The following is an 11467-nucleotide window of genomic DNA, read 5'->3' as shown; positions in this document are numbered from 1 at the left end:
TGATTTAGAAGCGCGTTTGGTAAAACGCTACATCTGTGCAGTCATTCTTTTACCAGTATGCAAAGTGCTGCACCAAAATGTCTGCCGTCAAACACGATAACATTTCCTAAGGTGCTCAACTGAACAGATACCATTTTGTTTAATTTTGATATTGCCATTACCTCCTAGTATTCAATAACGAATATTATAAACAGCTAACATAGTCGAGTAACAACGCAGCTGGCGGAGTGTCTGCGGGGACTTCTGATAACAATTAAGAAAACTGTTCAGTGTCTATTGTTTTTTTTTGTTTGTTTTTTATAAACTTTTGCATACATTTCCCACATTTTCAATATCCAATTCCATTGTTCTATGGTTCGGTTGTGTAATAACATAATAGACGCATCTAACCAATACAACGTTTATCATAAAAGTAACTTGGCAGGGCTTGGCTTGTTAGTATATTTTGACCCCAATGCTATCACACAGGTTGCATCAGAGTGCACTATTTGTTGGAAATCCATATGGCTCCACTTGTTGGTAATTCTGTGGTTTGCTAAATGGGTCTGCTCGAGTCTCTTAAAAATACAGATGTATTGCAATTGTATCCCAAATGGCAGTTTTCCAACTACAGTAGAAGTTCTTAAAAAAAAAAAAAAAAAAAAAAAAAACATTGTGTACTTCCATTCACTATGTTATAGCAAGCGTATGTGCATTTGAAAAATGTATCTGGTACTAAACTGGGTTAAAGAAATTGACTGACTGCTTTGATGTAGAAGACACTGAAAGACCTAAGAAGTGAGTTAAACAGACGACATGAAATGAAGGGAAGAAAACTGGGCACTCAGAAAACTGGGCATATTATCCTTACATTGTACCAAATATATATTAATGAAAATGCATGACTTTGTAATCTTTGTTGCTAGAACAACAGGTTTATTTTATGATTGATTGGATGGAACTGGTATATATTCCACTTTACAAACTGTCAGATTACTAGACGTTTGTTTTTTTCACCATTGTACTATCAAGTGTTTTAACTAGCAGTTCTCAAAACAATATGGATAATTTTTCTTATATGGTTTCATTATAACTAAATACAGCATAATATCTTGTTTGGATAATACTTAACCTATATATATATATATATATATATATATATATATATATATATATATATATATATATATATATATATATATATATAAAATTATAGACTTTGGTCTAAATAGCAAACATGCAGTAGAACCACACCCTATACGATATGTTTGGATAAGACATTTTACAATGTAAAAATACACGTTTAGCTTAAAAGTAAAGCCACAAAGCCCTTAGTAAGTAAATATTTGTAAAACACAGCTGAATCTTATAAATCTTATAAGTAAAGTTTACTTTTTATCATGTGACTGTCACACTGTAATGACTTGCCTGTACTGGGAGTTTGTGATCTCACCATTTGAAGTACTTTGTACTCAGATGTCTTGCTCTACTTTGCACAGAGACACACACACACGCAGAGAGAAGGGCACATTGTGCCAGTTGCACCCGGTTTCTTTCTTTGAACAGATCCTGTTTTGCATTTCATTGGTAACTCTGAAAACAAACATTGAGGCTGATCTGCAGATGACAGAGATTAGTTCTCCAACTTCTTCTTTTAAATGCAAAGTGGTGGGGAGCAGCCCACTTTCAGTTTGTTATTGGCAATCAATGTTTCGCGTGACCCTATCAAGCCTTTTGTTGTTGTGCAAGAGGAGGTTCTTTTGAGGAACTGGTGCAGAAACATTGCTTATACAGCTTTAGGCTGCGAGGACTGCTACCATGGGAACTGCCAGCTCGAGAGGGGCTCACAAGAGGTCCTCCAGGGTGCTATTGATGGGCCTGGATTCAGCGGGCAAGTCCACACTTCTATACAAACTCAAACTCAACCGGACTGTGCAAACCTCGCCCACTATTGGCTTCAATGTGGAAATGCTGGAGCTGGAGAAACAGCTCTCCCTGACGGTCTGGGATGTGGGCGGCCAGGACCAGATGAGGCCCAACTGGAAGCACTTCTTAGAGGACAGTGATGGCTTGGTCTTCGTGGTGGACAGCACGGACGAAGCCAGGCTGGAGGAGGCCAAAAAGGAGCTGAAGCGGGTCTTGAAGCATGACAGCATGAAAGAGATCCCATTAATGGTGCTGGCCAACAAGCAGGATGTACCCAGCTCTCTGTCCATCAGGGAGATTGCTCTCAGATTGAACCTCATGAGCTACGAAAACAGAGACTGGGAGATCCAGGGCTGCAGTGCTTACACTGGGGAGGGACTGAAGCAGGCATTTCGGTCTGTTTCGGAATTAATTAGAACCAAGTGAAACCTTCAGATTGGGGATTAAAGACTGAGAATCTTCATTAGACTATTTAAAATATTTTATATACAGTACTGCAACTAGCTATCTATCTATCTATCTATCTAGCTATATATATATATATATATATATATATATATATATATATATATATATATATATATATATATATATTATATATATATATATATATATATATTTACAGAAGGAACTGTCATCTTAAAGCTGGTTGCAGTCCATGCTTTGGCTCTTTTTCATCTCAAAATCTAATGTTTCTAGGGATTTCATTCGTGACCTGGTGCAAGTTAAAAGGTGAAAAACAACTAAACTATTAACATAAAAATAGCAATACACAAGTTAGTTGTAGGAATGAACTAAGTAGTTTATTGGAGTTTTTTAAAACGTGTTATTGGGATTCATTTTGTTCACTTTTAGATGAAATGGGGGACCATTTTGCACCCTCTATTAAAAAAAATACAAATTGTATTGATATTAATTAAACTGCTCTACTGTTGTTAAAAAAGCCAAAACAGTCTTGAACATTTCATAATAAATCAATATTAAATTAATTCATAAAACCAAAATATATTAACTATTTTATGCTAGCATGTGTTGAATCTTTGTGAATAAGGTCTATTTTTTATGCAAAAAGCATTTCACTTGTCACCCACAGCCAAATTACTGTGTACAAAAGGAGCACATTCCCCACTTGTTTTTGCAAGCTCAGAAATAAATATTAGTTTAGTGTCCTAATATTTGTTTTGGTCTGAGATTTCCTCCTGCATCACTTCATTTAGCTTGCTTGGTAGAGTATTTTCTGACCATAATGGACTCAGGATCTTATTCAGCAAGGGTTTAAACATTCTGTAAAAACCCTCTTTTTTATACAAACATTCCTGTTTAAATTTTGTGGGGCTTTTGTGTGTGTTTTTTCCATGGACGGAAACCATTTTGAGTTGTTCCGATGAGGAATGTTCTTCAGAAGTGGTATACAGATGGTGAAACCACTTTGTTGTTTGTATAGCATGTAAACAGTTTGCTCACATTACTGCATTGCTTGACCCTTTAAAAGAGGGGCTTCGTAGCACTGAAGTTGTCTTTTTTATTTTTTTATTTGGTCAACCACTGCCCTTTCATTCATCCTTGGTCTCCTCACTCAACAGCAGGATGCACTTCTCTGTCGTTGCCTGTCTTAAGCAAATGAATGGCAGTGACATTTCTACATGGAGCTGGTAAATGGCCTCCAAGTAAAACTGAATTTAGAAAGGAAAAAGAGTATTACGTGCTCTTAATGGAATTGACTCTTATGAGCAAATATCTTTACTATAAGTTTAACTGCTCTTAGTCAAATTTGCTCTTAAAGAGAATTATTTACTGTATTCTTTATTTTGCTCTTACTTGAATTTAAACTTATTTGGGGCAGCAGTGTGGAGTAGTGGTTAGGGCTCTGGACTCTTGACCGGATGGTCGTGGGTTCAATTCCTAGTGGGGGACACTGCTGCTGTACCCTTGAGCAAGGTACTTTACCTAGCTCCAGTAAAAACCCAACTGTATAAATGGGTAATTGTATGTAAAAATAATGTGATATCTTGTAACAATTGTAAGTCGCCCTGGATAAGGCCGTCTCCTAAGAAATAAATAATAATAATACTGATTTTTACTGTACCTTATAACTGCTCTTATCTGTAAAGCGATATTTTGTAATGGGATATTTTGCAATGTGACACTTTGTAAGAACTAAGTCGCCCTGGATAACATCATCTGCTAAGAAATAAATAATAATAAATAATAATAATAATAATCCTATTATAGACTAGGTTTCAGGAACTGCCTCTAGTGGGCTGGTCTCTGTGATATACTCACATCTGCTAAAAGCTTCATATAAGCCGCTGGCTATTACCAAAATACGGGAAAAAGACCTAAACTCAGAGGATGGGTCAATTGATTGCAATACGATCTGGCACAATATATTTAATGCATCAAAAAAACCCTAATCAGCTAATTAATTTCAAAATGTGCCGCAGGATATACTGGACGCCTCTGAAGAGTGGGAATCACCTCAGACCCACTTTGTAACCTCTGTCCTCTTAAAACACCTGGCACCTTAATAAACACACTCTAGGAATGTCCAGAGGGTATTTCTTTTTGGGGCCAAGTGATATCTATACTGTCCAACATAATTGGGAGAGACTTGCCATTAGATCCAGTGGTACTATTACTTAATGATGATTCAAGACTTCAATTGTTTGAGCGGCAGAGGAAAATTTGGCTTGCTGGACTGACAGCGACACAGAAACTGATAGTACAGCGCAGGCTCCCTCCACACAGACTACCTTTGCTGCAGTGTTTATCATATTTTAATGACATAGTTAGAACTATCTACTGCCAGGATAAATATGGTAAAAACTGCCACCCTGGGGACTTGGAGTGGAGCAGAGGCTGAGATAACCAAACTTTACTACTTTAAAAAGGCATATAACTTGAACCAAGACAGCAGTTTGTTGCATACTGTACTTCTAAGAAAATCGAGAACGTTATTATTTGATGGAATTAATCTAATTCATACCAACCAACCGTTTCTGTAAAATAGCTGCAGATGATATTGGTTATGTCAGGGTTTTAAATCCTGTCACATTATTATTGAGCAGTGGTTTCATCTTTACACTTTGAGATAACAGCTATGTTGATTGTTATGCTCTTGTAGGTACAGTTCACACTTTGCTGTCCCCCACCCAAAGTGCTCAGAGTTTTGTACCAGACAGGCTCAACAGTACATATTAACTTATACGTGTTGCATTTTTATCCAAATTCAACATTTATGTCCTCATGACAGAACCTAGCATTAACCTCTGTCCTTTTCATTATCTGATGATTTGAAGAATGCATCTGTAGCACAGTGTACATGAAGAAGAGAGCATTCACCCCAGCCACAAGATGAATGTTTCCAGAAATATACAAAGAATTAGTATTCCTCTGACACAGGAATATCCCCACGCCAACCACTATGAGGCAAGACAGCCAACAGTTGAATCCCTATAACCACTAAAGACAAGTGGCCAATGTAATTGCATTGGATGTGAAATACCAGTTATCGATACAGACATGCATTCACTTGCAACAATAAAACTACCTTCTTCCCAGTCATTTTCTCTGCTTGATGCATTCTCTGGAGTCCCAGCCAGGATTGCCACAGTAACAGTCCTGGAATGGCAACCCAGACGCCATTGAAGAAAACCAAGTAGACCCAGAGGTGAAGCCAGCTGCCAGTGTTCAGGTTGGGGCTTCCATCAAGCCAGTCAGGGCAGAAGGTCATCCAGCCTCCGTACAGCTCGCAGACACACAGTGTGACCTGTATGAAATGCCTGAAAAGAAAAATGAAAGGTGTTTAAAATACAGCAAGGTTAATCATTTATACGAAATAATGTTCCATCTGGTACTGTCCAAAAGGCTACCTGGAATTCCACCCTTACATTGATGAATTCAAAGTCACTAATGTTTAAATTTGCATATCCATCAGGGTAAGTAAACACTGCAACTCTCAAATGTATAAAAAGGTTCTTTATTATTTAATACTAGTGCATTTCAGCAGCCAGTCAGGGTCACCTTTTCACTTTTCATTTCTCTACTGTCAAGGCAAAGGCAAATGACGTGAGAGCAATAAAGCATTTGTAACCAAATAAATCTAGTACAAAACGACTTTGTGTTAGCGTAGGAATTAGCAGTTTCCTGCTAGTTTAATGTCATTAAAATGATTCCATTCCTCTCGTGAAAGTGGCTTTAGCACTTGTCACTTTGCTTCGAAATGGGACCGTTCCATTTTTTTTTTTTTTTTACGAGCGGACGGAACCCTTTCTTCTCAGAGGTCTACTCAGGTGAGCTGTGTTCACTCGCTTTGATCAGTGCTCCACCACTGAGCGCCATTAAGCACTTTCTTCTCCGCAGGAGGGAATCAGCCTCTGAAAATGCATTTGTCTCTACATGAGCTGAGCAACTGAAGTGGCAAAAAGAAAAGTGAAACTAACAATCACCTGTAGTATTATCCTTGACGATGGCATAAACGAGCACCAGGGCTAGAAGACAGTCTAAAACCACAGTTTTGATGGATACGATTGTGGGGTGCGAGTGAAGCCATCTCCCGTCTGCCTTTCCATATTCTTTCCTTGTAGAGAATACCGATATAAAAATCTTTACATTCTGCCACGCAATAGATCTAGCCCATGTGTAACAACTACAGTTATTATTTGTTAGAAAGAAGCCATCTACCAACATAATAAATGGCAGGTTTCTGCCAACACCCAGCAGCACAAGCTTCATTCTGTGCAATGCTGATACCTTGCAGAATCCCTGTAATCTTGTTTGTAATCTGTGGCACAAAGGATAGCTGTGTGGTCTGGTGGTTCCCGGTTCAAATCCCGTCTCCCTCATTGACTCACTGCGTGACCTTGAGCAAGTCACTTAACCTCCTTGTGCTCCATCTTTCAGGTGAGACGTAGTTGTAAGTGACTCTGCAGCTGATGCATAGTTCACACAATCTCTCTGTAAATCGCCTCGGATAAAGGCGTCTGCTAAATAAACTAATAATAATAATAATAATAATAATAATAATATAGATCCTGATATTGATGTGATACAGCCCTCTGAAATCTCTTTATCAAATAGTTTATATCACATGGAAATTACATTGCAATAATACTATTATGTTAAATTATTCTTATTTACTATATACTGTATTATTTTTTAAAAAACAACAACAAAAAAACACGTTGTATAATGTGCTGTGTAAAATACAAGCTGATTTTAACCCAATCATGGTCAGAGTGCCATGTAAGTCCATTGGTAGCAAAGCCACTCGTGGGTATCCACCCAGTGGTGTGGATAACAGCTTGCATTGTACAGTACCCTAAACTATATTCTATACGATGTTGGATAGTGCTTCCATTTTTTCTTTTAAAATATGGAAAGCAAGCTGCTTTTTAGAATCTTATATAAATTGCACTATGAGTTATTGTAGGGAAATGTTCTATTTTATTGTGCCTTACTCTATGTACCCTGGAACTTCTGTTGCTAGGTTTTATAAACACGTTGCTGTTTATTCAATAAAGATTTGTGTTTTTATTGATTTAAACAAGCCAGAATCCTCATAGTACCTTGCATTACCCTCTTACTCCAGTAGAGGGTTTTCTACAAAGAAACAACTGGCGTCTCAGGCATGACTAGAGGTAATCTATGGAGTGAAATAGCTGTTAAATTGTCGAGCGCGCAGAGAGCAGATTTGCAAGCGTAAAATAAAACTACGTGAAGAAAAATTGAGGTGTGTTTTTTGTTTTTTTTGTTTTGTTTTTTTACATTTTACACTTACAAATTGGATTTCTGCGCTCTCGTATTTTTGACAGCTATTTCACACCATAGTAATCCTGTAAATGCAGTTTACTCTGCATGCATGGGGAAGCAAGGATGTTTCCAGACAGGAAATCAGCAAGAGCTCTGAGTATACGGAAAACTTCACAACTGTCATTTCATATTGCCTATATGTGCATACACATTGGTACATAACATACAACAAAACTGTTCTAGAAATAGTATTGGCAAAAAAAAGGTATACTGTACTTACAGAAAAGAGCAAAGATGTTGTACCGGTCAGAGAAATATACATAAATGGATGGGATATAAGACAAACCGTCCATATCAATCCATAACTTGAAATACTACATCATAAGAAATATCTATACAGTATATATGTGATAAACACTATGAAACACTGAGAAAGCATTGGTAAATCCTGAAGAGAGAAACACGAACACTGTACTCTATTTTAGTTTTATCTGTGTTTACAGAATATTACTATATTTAAATTATACTCATCAAAAAAAGTTTGGTCACAATTTAAATAAAAAACAGATCAACAGCTGGCCATGAAACTGGGCTGTGTTTGGCGTTCTTCAGTGAATTTAAATAACATGGCTTACACCACTTTAAATTATGACCAAAAATCATAACCCTTTCATGAAATAATTGGCATTCAACACATACTACAGAACCAAAAAATGAGTCAATGTTTGTTTTCTATCCCAACATTCCTAAAAGTATGTTTGTAAATACTGACACATCTTGACACAGTAAAAGCACACTTGAGACTGAATCAACAGCAGTGAAACATACACACTATCAGAGAGATGATTTCAGATGTACCTTTATGAATGTGTTCACATTGTATTTTACCGTCAGCTGTAAGTGAACATGAACACAGGAAACTAAATCATGCACCTGTTAAAGAGAGCTGGGTAGTATGACTGAATTACACAGTCTGGGTCTATATACACTGGCACCTAACCAAGCTGTACAGCTGCACTGTACAACAAATTACTGTGTACATGCATACACTCAACACAAAACTTGACAAGGAACTTCACGAACAGTGTGTAATTTCTATATATATATATATATATATATATACACACACACAATTTAAAAAAAACTTAATTTTAATAAATTGCTAGTGATGCTTTTACAGTTATCAAAGATCACAAAAAAACTGCATCATTCATCACCAATGTTTCATCCTCAGTGACTGACTTTTTTTTAATTTAGTGACTATAAAAATAACACAACACATTATATTTGGTATTAAAGTATAAAGATAAATGAATAAATGAATAAAAATATATAGGTTTATATTTATAGGGTCCCCCCCCCCACCAAATACAAAATAAAAGTACTTTATTGGGGGCATTAGGTTCCTTTTTTGAGGAAAAAACACTTTTCAAATGTTATTAAAGTATACAATGTGGTTAAAATGTCAGTCAGTTTCTTATAGCCTCTTGTACTGTTTCTAAAGATCATGTTTAAAAGGACATGAAATTGAAGCCAGTGTAGACCCATTTTCTAATGCGAGTGCCACCATGTTTAAACAAGATACTGAACATCGTAGTATTTAAGCTGGCGCTCACATCGATAAATATACCCTAATGTGGTTCTTTTAAAAGATGAAGCAACTTCCACAGTATACATTTTATTTTGAATCGCTTGTGGGCGAAATTCCCATCCCCAAAAAATGCCATCTGATTTCAGACTCAGATTAGCAGCAGTCCAGTTATTGTAGGTACCATAGTCCAACATCAGTGCTAAATGGGGTTTGTGAAACTAGCTGTAAAAAATGCAAGGTAAGGAAAGATAGGTCAGGACCAGTGCTGTGAATCCAGCCAAGAAGTGTGTTGTGGAACAATCTTTGTATGCAAAGAAATGCACTTCCGAAAAACAGAACTTTGAGACGTGGAAATCTAAAGTCGAAGTCAAAAAAACTGGTCACGTGATGCAATTCGGAACCCCACTGCTGCAATCAATTAAAGAGACAAGCAGAGTCGCAAACATCTGGAATCATGCAGTACTGCAGTGAAAGACTTCAATGTATTGCCTGGGATTCAATGTCAAAGGGTATTTTCCATTACATAATCTCACCTGTAGGTGTCAGCATTGTCCATAACAGACGGGAACCCTGGCCTAGACATAACAAATCCTAACATTAATAATGAAACACTTTAAAAAAAAAATTAATAAATAAATAAAATAAATAAATTAAATAAATAAATCAGCTAAGAGGATAACAACTTAAAGTTAACTCACATTGGTATTTGATGGAAAAAAAAATACAAATGAATGCAAGTTCTCTTGTAGATTTGTACAAATTGTCTAATTGATGGGATCAGAAAAATACTTTGCACATTTCCAGTGATCCTGCTGGCTGCTGGTTTAGGTTTTCTGTGCAACAAATCCTTCAACACTGACCTGCTTTTAGCTCTCAAGGAATGTTTATTAATGCGGGTTGCTGTTCATGCTCTATAAAATGTCTTCAAAATAAATAAATCAATAAAAGTTTCCCCAAGCAAAGCGATTTCTTAAAATCGAGTTACTTTGGATCCTGTAGTACTCTGCTTGTTCTTTTGGCTTTCATCTTGGTTTAAGAGTACAGACATTAATATACCACAGCTAAGAGGAAAATGTATCTGTACATGTTTAATACCAAGTTATTCTGCTAAACACTATAGCACTTATGTCACATGCACTATTTAGCAAACCTCTTAATACAGCACTTTACCCTGGGGGAAAAGGCAGCTGGGCAGAAGATGTGGCAAGATTATGTGCACAGCATGGATATATGGACATGAGACTGATTAATGCTACCCCTATGTGTCACGTTTCTTCAAAAACTTGTATCATGCAGGTCCTGTAAATAAGATAAGTACAGCCAATGGTTAGTTAATACTCCAGATGCATTACAAAATAACTTCTAGTATATTTATTTATTTCTTAGCAGTAACTACAGAGCAGCAAAAACAGTAAATTATGTGCAGGTTAGTGTTATCTTTCTGTATCTGGGGTATATTAATAGCACCAATAGGGCTTGAATGGCTAATTTGAAGTCAATCAAGGTCTAAGCTGGAGGAAACATTCTTAGCAATCAGTGCTTCATTTCCCTACGTACAACAGTTCCCACCCTCTTGTGATTTTCTCAGTGGAATCTGAGGGGTGTAGAGGAGGTGGTTTCTTTAAAATTAGGACATGGAAGAAACGATAGAATTAATTTAATACATTAACACAAATCTACTGTGTAATAGGATAGAATTATCTGGTGGGTTACTTCTCAAATTTACTGACTACAGGCCAACAGATTTCCCTTCTTTCTGTGTTAATCTTATAGCAGCCCTGAACAAGATAACACCCCGTTTCCTTCTGCTCAAAAATAATACCATGCAGAAAAAAACCTGGCATATGATGCAGGCAAGGTTGGAATGGTGGACAGTAAGTGCTCTTGTTTCTTATATAAAAATGAAACATTTGGCCTTGTTTGATAACTAGGCCAAGCAGTTGTATTTAATGTAAACGCATGCTTGCAGGAGACGCTCAGATAAAAAGGGAAAAAAACTACGGAAGCCACGGTCCAAAAATGATTAGCTGGAAAACAATACTGAAGCTCCTGGTTGCAAAAACCATAAACTAAAAGAGTAGACAGGTTTGTGATAATTACAAAACCACCGGCAAACTTGCAATTGCTTCTTAGATGTTACCGAAACAGTCGCAAAATTTCTTAGGATGAAGAAAGTTGCACTGAAGCACTGAATTTTAAAATGCCTCAGCACTGCAGTAT

At 36.8% G+C, this 11467-nt stretch overlaps 1 protein-coding gene and 1 pseudogene across 1 annotated transcript; one reads left to right on the top strand and one right to left on the bottom strand.

Moving 5' to 3' along the window:
* The first annotated feature begins 1427 nt into the window (after positions 1-1427).
* On the top strand, positions 1428-2424 carry LOC117405523 (ADP-ribosylation factor-like protein 11). Its single transcript, XM_034008636.3, has one exon. The coding sequence runs from the start codon at positions 1798-1800 to the stop codon at positions 2329-2331; it is 534 nt and encodes a 177-aa protein (XP_033864527.1). The 5' UTR covers positions 1428-1797; the 3' UTR covers positions 2332-2424.
* A 2415-nt stretch (positions 2425-4839) lies between these two features.
* On the bottom strand, positions 4840-6645 carry LOC117405833 (emopamil-binding protein-like; annotated as a pseudogene).
* Positions 6646-11467: the final 4822 nt, after the last annotated feature.

The sequence above is a fragment of the Acipenser ruthenus genome, chromosome 9 (genome assembly GCF_902713425.1).
Source record: "Acipenser ruthenus chromosome 9, fAciRut3.2 maternal haplotype, whole genome shotgun sequence".
Lineage (NCBI taxonomy): Eukaryota > Metazoa > Chordata > Actinopteri > Acipenseriformes > Acipenseridae > Acipenser > Acipenser ruthenus.
This window is presented reverse-complemented; position numbering and strand designations above follow the sequence as displayed.